At 39.0% G+C, this 16,734-nt stretch overlaps 1 protein-coding gene across 1 annotated transcript in view; it reads right to left on the bottom strand.

Moving 5' to 3' along the window:
• The window catches only part of RAP1A (RAP1A, member of RAS oncogene family), a gene marked incomplete in the record, with an annotated part of 951,057 nt that overhangs the window by 229,170 nt on the left and 705,153 nt on the right, over nt 1-16,734 (bottom strand). The window contains 1 exon segment of the mRNA XM_044076989.1: nt 11,156-11,212. Within this exon segment, the coding sequence (XP_043932924.1) occupies nt 11,156-11,212 (57 nt within the window).

Here is a 16,734-nt window from a genome sequence, read left to right as displayed (position 1 = left end):
CCATGCCATAGGATGGGAAGAGACAATCACTGTCTTTCAGATTTGTCTACAAAGATCCAAATTCCACCAGGGCGAAAATATATTTTTATCTGAACCTGTGCTTATAAGTAAAGTACAGTTGTGTACACTTACCATAAATGTAGATGTTCGAGTGCATTCACTGTTGCAATCATTACATTTGGGTAATCTGCTGGCAGGTTGCCCTCAGTCGGCCTGAATTCCAAAGTCTTGGGTCCTGTGTCAGTTGCTGTCTCCTCTTCCATGACTTCAGGTCATCAGGGGTATAAAACAAGCAGCAGACACCATTTTCTTTAGTTTTTCTTTCCCCAGATGTCAGGTGCCCCCAAATATATATATATAGGCAGGTAACCTGGACTGCAACAGGGAATACACTCCAACATCTATGTTTATGGTAAGTGTACACAACTGTACTATGTTCATGTTTCACTGCTGCAGTCATTACATTTGGGTAGAATCCCAAAGATATGGTTGGGTGACTGGAGCTAAACAGCATTAGGTGCGGCTATAAGGCCCTGCAGAACTGCAGTGGCAAAGCCTGCCCTGGACTTAGCATAGAGAGGCAAATGGTAATGCTTTGTAAAGATGTGAATAGAACTCCAAGTAGCAGCCTCTAGAATGTCTTTGGTTGGTACTCCTCTGAGAAAGGCTGCTGAAGTAGCTGCAGCTCTGGTAGAATGAGACCTAATGCCCTTGGGTACAGGTATACCATGGTGTAAGTAGCAGAAACGAATGCAGTGGCTTGTCTGCTTTGAAATAGCCTTTCCTTCTGATCCCGCAGCATATGTCACTAGTAATTTTGCTCAGTTTTTCTTAGAGCTTTAGTCCTGCTCAAGTAAAATTGTAGTTGTCTGTGTACGTCCAAGGAATGCAGAATTCTCTCCCCCTTGTTCTGCGGATTTGGATAAAAGGTTGGCAGATGAATAGTTTGGTTAAGAGCCACACTGGAAACCACTTTAGGCATAAATGTTGGATTTGTCCTCAGAGACACCCTGTCTGGGTAAAATATGATAAAAGGCTCCACAGCCATGAGGGCCTGTAGCTCTGACACTCTTCTTGCTGAAGTAATTGCTAGTAGCAGAGCTGTTTTCCATGATAATTGAGGTCCCATGCAGGTATCGGCGATCTTCTAGGAGGCCTTAAATTTTTGGCTCCTCTAAGATACTGCTTTAGTAAAGGATGAGAAAAGATTGGTGGCTCTATTATAATGAGCCGAAATGGCAGAGGCATGGATTTTAATTGATGAGAAAGATAGGCCTTTGTCAAGCATCTCAGTCAAGTATTGTAAAATCTGAGGAATATCCGGTTCTGCTGTATCAGTTCCTTGTGCTTGATTCCAAGCACAGAATCTCTTCCATTTATCAGCATAAGATTTTCTAGTACTAGGCCTTCTGGCTTCCAAAATGACATCCATCACAGCTTTACTGAGAGGTTTTGTTTGTATACATAATCAGCCATGCTGCCAGGTTCAGTGTCTGGAGTTGATTGTGCAGGATCCGATTGTTTTGCTGGGACAGTAGTTGATGTCTTTTAGGTAATGTCCAAGCTGGGTACTGAGACAAGTTCCTTAAGATTGGATACCAGTGTTGTCGGGGCTAGTCCGGGGCAATCAGTATCATCTTTGGTTTCTCTTGTCTGACTTTTAGGAGGACCTTGGGAAGAAGAGGCAGTGGAGGAAAGGGGTAAACTGATAGGTTTTTCCAACTGAAGGATAGAGCGTCCACTTTCCATGCTAGTCTGTGATAAGTCCTAGTGCAGGAATCTTTTCAATTGATAATTTTGAGGGGAGGCAAATAGATCTATGTCTGGGCTCGCCCATTTCTTTGTTATCATGCTGAAGACTTGTGGATCTAGTTTCCACTCATGAGGATCCATAAGGTTTCTGCTTAAATAGTCTGCCAGAGTATTTTGTTTTCTTGGCAGGAATTGAGCTTCAAGATGTATTTGGCAAGTCAAAGCTGTGTCCCACAGTGCCATGGCTATTCTGCAAAAGGGGTATGAGTACGTGCCCCCCTGCTTGTTTATATACCACATGACCGTGGTGTTGTCCCGTCTTTATCAGTAGTTGTCCTGGATTAAGTAAGTCCTTGAAGGCTGTCAGGGCATTTTGAACAACTAGCATCTCTTTCTGGTTAATATGTAGATGCATTTGTTTTGGGGTCCATATGCCCGGAATGCATCTTCCCGCCATGTGGGCTCCCCAGGCATAATCAGATGTGTCTGTTAAGGTTTGGCTGGCAGGGGGTAGAGTGAAGGGCCATCCCATGTTTTGGTGACATGCCTTTGCCCACCATAGAAACTCCTGTTGTAGGCAGGGAATGAGAGGAATCATTGTTTCCAGACTGAGAATGTTGACTCCATAAACTTTTTAGGTACCATTGAAGTTACCTCATATGCAGCCCTGCATATGGAATCAGTAGGATGCAGGATGCCATGAAGCCCAAAGCCTGCATGAGAGGGTACCAGTTGCAAGTTCTTTTCGTTTGTGTACCCTAGTTATGTTAGAAGCCTTTTCACAAACGCCAGGTGTTGCAGAAGAATGTCCTTGTTCTCTGCTTGAATGAGACAGTCTTCCAAGTAAGGATATATTTGAATACTTCTTTGTCTGCAAAATGCAATTACTGGTGCCAGGCACTTTGTAATGACCCTGGGCGCAGTAGATAAGCCAAAGGGCAGTGCAGAGAATTGGTAATGCATTAAGCCAGCCATGAATTTGAGGCATCTTCTGCATGATTGCCTTATTGGGACATGCAGGTATGCCTCTTTTAGGTTTAATGTCACCAGCCAAGCATTATTGCCCAGCATGGGCAGAAGCTGCTGCAAAGTCAGCATTTTGAATTTTGGAATGTCCAGGTATGTGTTCAAAATCGATAAATCCAGTATTGGCCTCCAGGCCTTGTCCTTTCTGGGTACCAAGAACAGTCGAGTAAAAACCTTGTCCTTTTTCCTGTTCTGGTACTGGCTGAATGGCCTCCATATCCATGAGGGACATGACCTGTTTCTGTGCCTCTGCCCATTGATTTTTTGGCAAATCTGGCCAACCGTTTGCCATTGGCAGAGTATGGAAATGGAATCTGTATCCCTGTGATACTATGTTTAGCACCCACTTGTCCTGGGTTATTAACTGCCAATTTTGAGCAAAAAGTGCTAATTTTCCCCCTAAGGGCGCTCCCAAAAGTTAAGTGCTTGGTGAAGGCAGAGGGAAGTCATTGGGACTGCTTTCTGTAGGTTTGCACTTTATCTCCTCCAGATTTGGAGGTAGAAGTGCCCCATTGCTTTGACCTGTTTGAATCTTGCGCCTGGTATCTGGAACCATAAGGGCATCTGGATTTGCCCCTTTAAGCTCCGTCTGACACAGGAAAGGACCAGGTCAGTGTCTACTGAATCTTGGTGGCTGCACTTGTAAGTAGTCTTTTACAGTTTGCATAGACTTAGCTTTGCCTTCCATTTTCTTTAAAACCTCTTCTGCCTTAATACCAAACAGAGTATCATGCTGTAAAGGTGCATCTAGTAATTTATCTTTAACATGATCAGGCAAATGTTGTTCCTTTAGCCAGAAATGCCTCCTAATCACAGATCCAGTAACTGCGACCCTGCAGAGGTCTCTAGGGTATCAAAACTACATTGCAAAGTATGCTTTCCAACCTGTTCAGCTGCATGCTATTGTATAATTCCTGCAATTCTTTATTTTCTGCACATTCAGAAATCATCATTTTCTGTTTCAGCAATCCCATAACATGTTGTTGATACTTGAGCATATGAAACTGGCAGTTTAAGGCCCTAATTGCCAAGATTGCAGATGTATAAACCTCCCCCCCCATCTATCCAATGCCTTTGAATCTCTCTGTCAGAGGGGGGAGGATTTTTTGCTGTTGAGGCCTTAACTCCCTTTGGACCCTGTGAAATAGTTTCAGGGTCAGCGGCAGGGTTTCTAAATAAAAATTTCTGTGAGTCAGAGACCCTGTAATATCTGTCAAGCTTGCTGGGGCTGGAGGTAAGGAGTCAGGTGTCAAGCTTGACTCTGAAAACACATCATCCACAATGTCTAAAACAGGGGGTATGGCTAAAGGCCTGTGCTGAGGGAGAAGGAAATCCCTGAGCCTCTTTGATTCTGAGAAGTCTTGACTTTCCCAGTGAAAATGCTCCCTCAAAGTATGCAAGGTTTCTCCAAATTAATAATCCTCAGGAGGCGATGCAGATGGTATAGACTCCTCTGCATCAGAATCCTCATAGGGAGGTACTGATAATTCCTGATCAGAAGAGGAATCAGAAGAAATAGAAACCTGATCTGAAGACTCAACCAGTGTCTTGCCTAGGCCTCTTATCTGGAGGGGGATGGGAACCCCTGATCAAGGTAATAAGGTCTTCAGCCATTTTGATCATCTGTTTTTTAGGCATAGAGGCCTGTGCACGTGGCTCATGCATCTTTTTTTTAGTTTAGAAGTCACTTTTGTCTTTGGTTTTGCAGCTGTTGTCGGTTTGATATAAAGATGTTGAGGTCTGAATACACCCTCAGAAGCCGGTGCCTGCTCAGCGGCTCCAGACCCATCTGAGGGAGATACATCCGTGGGTCCAATATTTTGAGTATCTCGCGGCATGCCGGACTCCACATGGGTGTCACTAGGGGCCTGCGACTCTAAAGTAGCGGGTATCAGGGGCTGCGAAAGCGCCTCACTGAGTACCGGCAAACCGGCAACTGGCTTAGAAGCTTCATCGTTGGTTTTGGACCTCGACTGTCTCTCTGTCCTTTTCTTTGCGTTTTTTTATGTACTCCAGTAGTCGGATTTCTATCAGACAACATTTCTGGGTAGTTAAATCTATTTCCAAAATACTTTGGGGCAAAAATATACCAACGCTTAATAGTGTGTTGGTTAAATCCAACACAAAACCGACAGCCAGGCATGTTGTGATCAGGGCCTAGGCAAGGAATACAGTATAAAATGGAAATCCTTATGAGGTATTTGCTTCCCACAAGTAATACAATTATTAACTTTTTCTGACATCGGTATGGAGCAAGAAAAAAGTTCCCAACGGGGTACTTAGCTTTAGTGAAGACTTCGGTTCTGAAACTCAAATTAGAATATTTCGGGAGTCGGCCAACCAGCACTTGCAAAATGCTTCTGCTTCGGGCACCGCGTGGCAAGAAAGACTAAAGAAAATGGTGTGGCTGCTTTTTTTATACCCCTGACGACTGGATGTCATGGAAGAGGAGACAGCAACCAACGCAGGACCCAAGACTTTGGAATTCAGGCTGACTGGGGGCAACCTACCAGCAGATTACCCAAATGTAATGACTGCAACAGTGAAACACAAAGAACATCTGTAGATTCAAGATTAAGTAAATCAGCTTCCTTTATCTTTGCAGTCTGAAAGTTTAACCTTCCAGAGGCTCTGCCCTTGCAACACCTGACTGGTTACACTACTCACAATCTGGAAACAGACCATCTTAATAAGAAAGTTACTCTCCCCTTTACCTCTGCAGTCGGAAAGTAAACCTTCCGGAGGCTCTGCCCTTTACAACACTCAACTAAGTACTTTAGCAACAGCGTGGAAATAAAACATCTAACCAAACTGGACACTATACATTTTCAGATGTGTGCTGTACATTTCAATATACCTGTTTTAGACATGTTGAAAGCACGCTGTTAGGGGCCCTCGACCACCTAATGTCTTTTATAAAATCAGTCCTCTCTCTATTTGTTGCTTAGTGTTATTTTTCTCAAACTTACTACTTTTCTTAGACATGTAACTGCCCCTAGCCTAGTACAATAAACAGCAGAGTTACATCTGCTTCTTAGGCATTTTTATCTATTTTATTACAAGTGCCTTTTTATGCCTACCTCTATCTTGTGACATCTTAGTTTTATATACTACACCCTTGATTCCTCATCTTGCCATTTTTCTAGCTTGGATATTTTTTTTTTCTTGTTTTTCTCTTCTATCTGAGATCGAGCGCTACCCGTTCCATTCACCCTACGCTTCACTCTGGGCTCACTCCACTCCCCTACCCAGATTCCCACTAACACCCTCTTTCATTAGCTTTATACTCTCATCCCACTAGCCACACCCCCTCCTGCCCTACAGCTTCCTCTACCACTCTCCAAACACTATTTCCTTCCTACTACTGTCAACCAATGACATTTCTTTCCATTACTCATTGCTCCCTCAACCCTAGTGTCACACTTATCCACTTCTATAACCTCTTAACTTAACCCCAAACACTCACTTTATGTCAATTCTCAAACCAGTTAATATGAATATCATTCTTCTCTTTACCACTCCCATTCTCTTTCTAGCTACCACACTAACCTCTAATGTAGGCACTCTCCCACTCAAACTCTCCTCACCCACTTGTACCTTTCCCCTAACTAACCACTCTCGCATACATTCCTTCCCTATAACACCATCTCTCTATGTATTCTAATACTTCATTATATAAACTTAAGCTTTTTCTACTTCCTACCTGAACTCTTATAGCCAAAACAAGACACCATCTCCAGAATTACCTTTTCAATTACCTCAGAAACATAATAGTTAACATGTTACTATCTGGAGACATACACCCAAAATCTGGACCCAACCACTGATCCTCTCTTCCAGTTTACCCCTCACACCTACTGAACCTCACAAAACCTCCCACATCCACTTCCTCTAGGAACCTAACAATACTATCTATGAGCATTCAAAGTATCATGAACAAAATTTCCCCCTTTCCATGCCTGGGTATCTTCACATACTCCTGATATTCTTTCTCTCTCTGAAACCTGGCTCAAGCCTCATATAGATGATAATGAAATACTACCACCTGGTTTATAATATCATAAGGCATTATTGCATCAAAAAGAAAGGAGGAGGCGTGGCTATCCTCTATTCTAAACAGCTCACCCCCTTCAGCCTCTTTCAATCACGCCCCCAGATTTTCTCTCTGCTGAAATCCTCATAGCCAACATTTAAACACTCAAAAAAGGCTAGCCACTGCTGCCATCTATATTCCCCCCTGGGAATTACATCCTTACCTTAGAATACTTCCTCTCTTGGATCTCCCATTACATCATCTATGAGACTGTCTTAGGAGATGTAAACACTGATTGGAATGCCTTAACCACTGATAGCCCAAACTCCTCTATATACCTCTTTGGCTTCACCCAGCTGATTTCTATCCCAAGCAGTCTAAACAAGCACAGTAACTATAGCTCCACCCTAGACTGGGTCATCACCTCTAATCCTAATCTTTACTATAACCCCTCCACTCTACCTGACACACTTAGTGATCACTATCCCACCTACATACTTAGACACTCACCTCAACTTCACAAACCCCAACAATACAAAGACTGCAGTAAATTCTCAAACGTTAATCATGTCACTTTCAATACCCTGCTTTCTTCAATTGATTGGTCCTTCCTCCACAGTCTACCCCTAGAGAATGCTGTTCTTGCCTTCAACAACATTTTCCTAAATATTCTCAACTCGCTAGCCCCTATGAAACTCGAACTCAAAAATTTCAGGAGTCGGCCGTCCGGCACTTGCGAACTGCTTCTGCTTCGGGCACCGCGCGGCAAGAAAGACTAAAGAAAATGGCGTGGCTGCTTGTTTTATACCCCTGACTACCTGACGTCATGGAAGAGGAGACAGCAACCGACGCAGGACCCAAGACTTTGGAATTCAGGCTGACTGAGGGCAACCTCCCATCAGACTACCCAAATGTAATGACTGCAACAGTGAATCACGAAGAACATCTCAATATGCCCCCTGGCTCACACAAGACAGAAAAACCCTAATGGATAAGATAGACAGTGCTTGGAAAAAAATGGAATAAATCCAAACCCATGTCTGATCTTCATACATACAGTGAGCTCTGCAATTTAACAAAAAAAGGTAATCCTTGATAAACATTTTTTTCCATAAACTACTTAATTCTCACTCCAACCCCCAAAAATTCTGGCAATCTGTTAACAAGTTGTTGCATCCTGGGAATGCATCTCCCCCTCTGAGGCAGCTACACTTCTAAATGCCTTCTTCATTAATTCAATCCGTAACCTTACCAAAACAGATACTATTTACTCTCCACCATTACTACCAGTTCTCACATCTTCTCTCTTAAACCTGTCCCCATATCCTATATCAAATCACTTCTGCCCAAACTAAAAACATGGTCACCATCAGCTGTTAACTTGCCTCCTCAGTTCCTAAAAAGAGCTGCTAATTCTATTGCTTTCTCTACATTAATGAACAGATCAAGGAATATTCTGCCCCCGATATCTGGAAAAAAACCTATGTTACCCCATTACATACAGGTGGTACTACAACAGACCCCTCCACCTTTGGACCTATTTCCATCTTACCTCCCCTGTCCAAAATTCTTGAAAAATGTATCCACAAACAGTTTTATCATACTCTCCAAGAAAATCTTTTTACCCCCACACAACATGGCTTTCGACCAAAGCACAGTACTGCTACTGCTGACATCTTTCATCAATACTATCACAAAATTATGCGATAATAATAAATCAGTTTCCTGCCTCTTTCCAGATCTGTCCAAAGCTTTTGATACTGTTTCTCAAGCTTCCATTATCCAAACTTGCTTCACTTAACCTCTCTAACTCTACTATATTATGGTTCTCCAGCTACCTCTCAAATAGATTCCAGGCCATGAGATGGCAATCAAACTTCTCCCCTTTTCTTCCAGTACAAACTGGGGTGCCTCAAGGCTCCATACTTGGTCCCTTACTATTCAACATATTTATTAGTCATCTCCACTCCTCCTGTCCACGCTCTACCATTATACAATATGCTGAGAACTCCACAATTATCTCCTGTTCTGACAGTATCACACACTTCATACCCTCACCCAAGAATCTCTTCACTCCACTGAAAGATGGCTTACTTCCCAACTACTACAGAACCTTAAGAAAACTAAACTCCTCTTGTTTCTCCCTACCTCCCTTCAGCATCACAATCTTCCTTCTCTGTCTCCTCCCTGAATACTACCATTTCAACTGAACCCTACACCAAACTCCTAGGTGTTATAATTGATGACCATTCTCAAATTCGATCTACATACTCAGCAGCGGATTAAAAAGACCCACCAGAAACTAAGCCTGCTATATAGTCATAATAAATACCTTACAAATGGCTCCAGACTCTCCCTTGCCCAAGCCTTTCTACTCCCCACACTGCTCTATACTGCCTCCATCCTCACACACCTCCAATCAAATATTCTCACTAAACTAGAACTTACCTAAAACAAAATAGCTCGATTTGCCTCCAACCTATCTTACCATATCCACCATTGCATTGTAGTAAAAAATATGCAGTGACTTGAATTTCATCACTAAATCCTAATACCACAGCTTGTCTTGGCTAATCAGCTCTACATTAACCTTCTTCGTGCCCTCCTCTCTCTCCACTCTCATTCAGTCCTACACTCCCAAACACTCTCTCCATAACTCACAACACAATCTACTCCAAGTCTACATGCCCAACAAAAATACTGGTAAATTACTTTATAGCTACTCCATCGCAAATGCCTGGAACAAACTAACTTTTATTGTCAGATGAATCACTGACCCCAACTCCTTTAAAAAAGCAGTTAATGACTAATTCCATAAATCTTGGTTATGTACCTGCCATGACCCAACTTAAGCTACCCTCCAATATCAGAGTGCTGCCCTTTTTTTGCTACTACCTTACTAGTCCTTTTACAAGCTCCTAACTATTCTCTTTTCTATCCACCTTTTACTCCATATACCGTTTCTTCTGTTTCTCTCTACTCTATACTAGCTGTAATCATATACCTTAACACTATGTTACCTCATATATTCACTTCAATTTTTCTTTCTTAATGCACCTATAATTGATCATACTTTGTATATGCCCATTTGCCTGTTTTTTCCCCCTGATAAATCTCTGATTTATTTGTACTTTTATTTTTTATTGAATGTGTTTATGTAAAACTGATTCTAGTTATGTACAGTTTACCTTAGTTATACACAGTTATTTTCTTTCTCCTTAAATAACTTGTCTTTGTTAATTAATCTTTAGTAATGTAATACTGGAGCTTTTCTCCTCTGGTATCTACTGAAAAAGAGTTTTGCCCAGTCAGATCAACCCGGTTAACAAATATCAAATAAATTTATTTAAATAGGATTTAATAACAGAAGGCCTCCAAGCCCCTCTCTGGATTTTATGCACGTCAACTGAAAGTTGGTGCTTACATACCAACGTCATATCATTCATGCTTTCCATATGAGAGTTACTAGGTTTGGGTCTCCTGAGCAGAGTAAGGAGGAGCGGTTATACGCCAAGGTAGAACATAAGGTTTCTCCTTTGCCATCTCCATCAGGAGGGAAAGCCACTGCTATCCAGCACGAAAGGATGCTATCAGCAGCATTCTTGGCTTTTTGCTTGCTCTAGATCACGCTGAATAAAAAGTGGGAAAGGATAAAGAAACAGACCTGTCCAGCTGGAGGAAACGTAATCCATTGCCCAAGTCTTCTTGTCTGGCACTCTGGAGTGGCATTTCTGTAATTGTCTGTTTGGAGACGCACAAAGGTCCATCTCTGGCACACCTTCATGTGTGGACTAGTTGTAGTAATGTACATGTGTCCATCAACTGAAGGGGGTTCACTGTTTTTCTGCTCAACTGATCCTCCAACCAATTTTCTTGAGATGACAATGAGAAAATGGCAAGAAAAATGAAGATACTGCAGACTGATACCACCTGTAAGAGGAACCCTAAAATGAGGCAATGTCATCTCTGCCGCAAAAGAAGGGTGATCAGCTCTGCAAGCAGGCCAGACACCGACTTTAGCAAGCTGCACAGAACTCTACTGCAATGACTGCAACAAGCACAGACACAAAGAACACTGTTAAATGCATTTAAAAGTACAGGCTACATAGGCTTACTGCCTCACTGCAATCTAAACTAACCAGTTAATGCCCTAATTTACTTAAACTGTTTAATATAACTGTTGCTTGACGACATTTCTAGAAACTGAACAAATTTGAACAAAATGCTTCACTGTTAAAAAAATTGTACTTGGAAAAATGAGTTAGTGTTTGCATCTTGAACACCACACATCAGCTTAACCATTACACGTTCACCCAATACTTCCACAGACAAAAAATTTCTTACCGTTCCTGCTGTGTCAAGGATTTCAAGCATACATTGTTGGCCATCTACTTCAACTTGCTGTCAGGGAAGAATCAGCGTGTTAGAATCATATGCTAAAAAGATGGCTTTATAATAAATTCTACAAAATCATGAATAACAGTTGATAACCAAATATAGGCAGAATAGTTTGTGATAAAACAGACCGTTATCTCAAAATAAGTAAGGTAAAAGTGCATAGAGATGTCAACTATGTTATAAAAAAAAGTAAACTCAAGCCAGTTTAGTCTCTGAAAGTTCATGGAGTCTTCACAGCAGAGAGAGCTGGGATTAATAACTTAGAAGCTTCAAAGTTCGATTTCAACACTACTACTTTGGTTAGATATATTAAGCACATTTGTGCAAATGTGCAAACGTAATCATAAAAATTCATATAAAATAAACAAAATGCTCATCCCTAACCACACCACAGGAGCCCCCAAACAGCTCAAGATGACTAAGCACAGTGCACAAGGGAAATAACAGAAAACCATTTCCTCCAGTCAAGGATCCACATGATGCATGGTCCAAAGTACTAACACGAACATCTTAAATACAATACAAGATTGAGGCAAACCAGTAAAAGCACCCACAGAATGCAAATGATGTGCGGGTAAAGGGAACTGCCTGAAAGAAGCTATGCTTCAGAATACTGTACATACTGCAACCTGTCAAATTTCAGCTCAGGGAGTCCCAGGTAAAAGGAACTGCAACAGTTAAGATGGGAAGAAATACAAGGCATAGGCAACTACGGAGAGAACCTTAAGAAATATCAAGTGCTTAGAATCATAAGAGATTACTAGACTATCGACCTGGGGGTCATTTCAAGCCTGTGTCATCCCAATGTAATGCCACAGAAATGTTAGTTAATACCCAAGATTGCATTCAGTAAAAACTGTCCATGTCCAGGAGGGTTGTGGGCGCTATTCTCGGTAAGACTTTATGATGCCCCATCCACTCATCCAGGTTCCTGTTGAACAGTGTCAGAGGTGCTCTCAGTTTAACATGAAAAGGTAGCCTATTCCAAAGATAAGTCAGTCGCTGGGAGCTGAATCTGTCCCTCCAGTATGTCCTATCTAAGTCACAGGACACATTTAGGTCCCTGGAATTGGTGGCCCTAGTCCAGTTTGATTTTTGGATGTGCAGCAAGTTCATTAGGTTTGGGTCTGAGATTGCTCTGTAAGCCAAGTCTATATGATACACAGTAAAGTGACAGGGACTTTAGTTGGTCTGTGTATGACATGAGCTGGAGTCCCTTAATCTACTATGTTAGAAACCCCTGAGGTCTTTCCAATTGCTGCAAGTGCTTTGTACAGTACATGCCAAACTGGGCATTACACTCAATTATGAGATGGATTAGTGCAGAATATAGATGGGTTATAACCACTTTTGCTCACAAGGCGATGCCTTTATTGATCAAGTGCGTTACGCAGAAAGCCTTCCTTACTACAGTAGACACATAGTGGCCGAAGTTAGGGTCATGGTCAACTTGTGACCTCAAGTCCCTTACCACTTTGTTGGTACTTTGGGTATTGTTGCGGACTTTTTTTTTTCAATTTTTTTTTTATTTTTCAAATACATTTGAATGAATTCTATAGTATTTATGTATAACATCTTAAATAACTATGTACACTATTTACATTAGCCTGACACGATAACAGATCTTAATGTATACAGTTACTTTATAAATATGGCCAATCCATTATCAGAGTCAATGGTATAGTGTCAATCAATGATAAAACTTTTTCCCCAAGGGTTGTTGATAAATGGCTTTGTATAAATTCTTAGTTCTTTAATTTTAATTTCCAATAATGCTGTGGTCTTCAGTAGGCTGCACAAGTCTTCTAAAGTTGGTACTGTGTTTGTATTCCATCTTCTTGTTATAAACTTCCTTGAAATTGCAAGTATAGTCCATACTAGATGCATGTTTGACCTATTCAAATGAGGATCTTCATTCACATTTAATAATACAAGAGCTTTACTTAAATACAATGATGCATTAAATAAACCTTGTAGAAAGTTAATACCATTCCAAAATGGCTTAATTTTAACACAATCAAAGAAAATGTGGTTCTAATATGCATTGTGTAGTTGCTCACATCTCCAACATATTCCATTTATGGAAGAACTAATTGTACTGATTCTGTCTGGGGTTAAGAATGTGCTGTGCAAGCATTTCCAATTAAAAACTTTCCAGTATTGTGTAAAAGATGTATTTTTTATTGATACATTTCTTTTAATATCTTCAGTTAACTGTATTGAGTGTCCTTTTGTTACATATTTCCAATACAAGGTTTTGGGTGTTGTTTTATAGTTTATCAATATTTTGTAAAATTTTGAAATACCGTTCCCCATGTCAAAGTCATTATATATGATTTCATATATGTATTTCTTTGTAAATTTTGGCATTTCTTTAAATGAAGAATTGTTAATTATTCTACTTAAATCTGACAAATAAGACAGAACACACTGTAAACTTAGCCAGTCCTGTTGTGGAATTTTGTATGTTGATTCTACTTGCATACCTAAAACTTTTAGTTCTTTGATACATTGGAGCCAACAAACAAATCCTTTCTGTTCCCAGGAATTATTAATTTCTCTACACATTTTATGTGGAAAGATCTTTTTGACTATAAATGGTGTTAAAAGATCAAACCAGATTTTTAAATCTATACTTGCATTAATAATTTTCCTAAAGGAGTCAATGTAATTAATCATATGAGTTTTAGTGGGTTTATTTATGTTATATTGCATATTAATACACAACATGGCATTATGGCAAATTATTTTTATCTATCTGGAATTTTTTTAGTAAATCAAATTCATTTATTGATATTACACTTAGTAATTCTTTGCAATTTGCAGAGTAATTTGGACTTATTCAATCTGAGACTGTTTTAGATACTGATACTTTTATATATGTTTCTATATCAGGAAAGTTTAATCATCCCTGCTTCCATGGTCTGATATGATGTATTAAAGCCATTCTGTTTTTTTTGGGAAACCATAACAATTTTATTAGGCATGAATTTATTTCTTTATGTATATTCCTTTCTGGTAACAGCTGTATTGCCAAGGCTATATATGGGATCTTGGGCAGTAAAACCATGTTATTAACTGTAGTCCATCATCAACTGTTAATATTATTTTGTTGCATTTTTCCACAGAGATTTTAATTGTATTGATATTACTGTAGTTTTCTTTGAGACCAATTCATTATTATCCTTGCAAAACTCATTTCCTAGATATTTTAAGGTTGATTCTCATTTCCCTCCCTTAGTCTGCAGTTTTTATTTAAAAATAAACATTTTGATTTATTGAAATGGAGTCCTGAAGTCATGTGAAATTTGTCAATTAATATAGCTAATTCTTCTAATCTCTCTTTTGTATTAGATAATGTTAGTAATATGTCATCAGCAAATAGCATTACTTTAGAATTGTACTGTTCATAAACATCTATTCCTTTGATTTTTATATTGTTACAAATTGACACTGCCAATATTTCAATAGCCAGAGCAAGTAGAATCAGTGACACGAGACAGCCTTTTGTTATATGCGAAGATTCAGAGGTAAAAGGACCTAACTTGACATACGCTAAATTACTTGTGTGTATTTTATATATATATATATATATATATATATATATATATATATATATATATATATTCTTTAGGACATGAACAAAGGATGCAGAAATTCAAATGGCATTAGGATTTTGAATAAATAGTCCCAATTTAAGGAATCAAAGGCTTCCAATTATGAGTGTTTATTTTCTTTATTAACATAATCTTTAAGAGAAATTATCCTTTAAATATTGTCGTGTGTCTATGATATATAAATCCAGTTTGATCATTATTTATTGTTTTGGAAGTGGTATTTTCATTCTGTTAGTCAATATTGTCATAAGTATCTTATAGCCATTACTTAAATGATATAGGTCTATATGAGGTACAAAGGTTTGGGATTTGTTTTCCTTTAGGACTGGTGTGATTAAGGAATATCTCCAACAGGGTGGTATTGAAGCTTTTGACTGAATTTCTAATAGAGTTTTATGGAAGAGGGATAGCATCTTTGAAGGAAAAAAATTATTTCCATAATTTTGCCATCTATACCTGGATCTTTTTTATTTTTACCCTCTTTCATTGTATCTGCAATTTCTTTGTAGGATACGGGTGCTTGCAGATCGTTTTAAATTTTCTGGGTTTTTTTTATATTACAACATTTTTCATCTAGATTTAATTGATTTATAAATATTTTTTTCTTTTTGGAAATGTTCCATACAGAGATTTCTATAGGCATAAAGAATGTCACCTATATGCAAGACATGTTTCCCTTTCTTTTCATGGAAGATGCTTTTAATATTATTAGCTTTTGATTGTATTTTGATTCTTGTGGATAAATTATGTAGATATTTGAGAGAAGTGGCCAAGATATTAATTTTTAGTTTTTCTAAAGCTAAACTAGTTTTTCTGTGTTAGAATTTCATTGTATTTATTGTTTAATACTTCTACTTTCTCATGTCCAAATGATTTTGATTTTTTTCATCCTTTACTGGCAAAAGTTTGGATTGTAGATCTAATAATTCAGAATCCCACTCTGATTTTTTTTTATACCAAGTTAGGGTTTTACCATATATGTAAGCTTTTAATGAGTCCCATATCATTTTACTTATCACTGTGGTGTAATTAATTTCCAAGAAGAACTGTAATTCAGATAATAACCAGGGTTTGAACTCTAATTTTGGTTATAGATGCTGGAATTCTGGAGTTAAAGATGAACGGTTTGTACCCATTTTGAAGTTTTAGTATCAGTGTGTGGTCTGAAAATGGGCAGGGAGTGATTGAGAAATTAATGACTTTAGAGTGCAAGTCATGGGCAGCAAATATTTTATCTATTCTAGTTTGGGTGCCAAATCTGTGATCTCGATGGAAAACAATAAATATTTATCTTCTTTAAATTTGAAAGCATCTATAAGATGAAATGATTCTAACCACTTGTTTAAAGTTTTTGATACAGCAGATGTATGCAGCGGTCTTTTACTTGTAGTTTCAGAAATATCAAATATACAGTTAAAATCTCCTCCTAATATTAAGTTGCCTTTATAATTACTGGAAATGAAATCCAAGTGTTTAACAGTTCCTGTTCCAATGCCTGGGAACCAGTATAGATTGGCTAAGGTCCATAGTCTGTTATTATATTTAACTATTACTAATGTCATAAGGCCTTCTTTATCTTCATACTTATGAATGATTTATGGGTTAATCACATTTTTCCACAAAACTGGTACCCTTTTTGTCTTTGTCTTATAAGTGGATTGCGCCAGTATCATATATTCCTTAGGATTCCATTTGTAACTGTCATTTGTTTTGAAATGAGTTTCTTGAAGGAAGACAATTTGTGCTTTGTTCAGTTTTAAATATTTCAGTAGATCTGATCTCTTGCTAGGATTGTTTAAGCCACGGGTATTTAAAGACAAAGTTAAATCCATCTTAGGTTACTTAGACTATGTATTTTTGCTTTACTGCGGTGGTGGTGCTGCGGTAGCGTTGTCGCCTCACAGTAAG

This window comes from Protopterus annectens, chromosome 7.part0 (assembly GCF_019279795.1).
Source record: "Protopterus annectens isolate FY-2018-M chromosome 7.part0, PAN1.0, whole genome shotgun sequence".
Taxonomy (NCBI): Eukaryota; Metazoa; Chordata; order Ceratodontiformes; family Protopteridae; genus Protopterus; species Protopterus annectens.
This window is presented reverse-complemented; position numbering and strand designations above follow the sequence as displayed.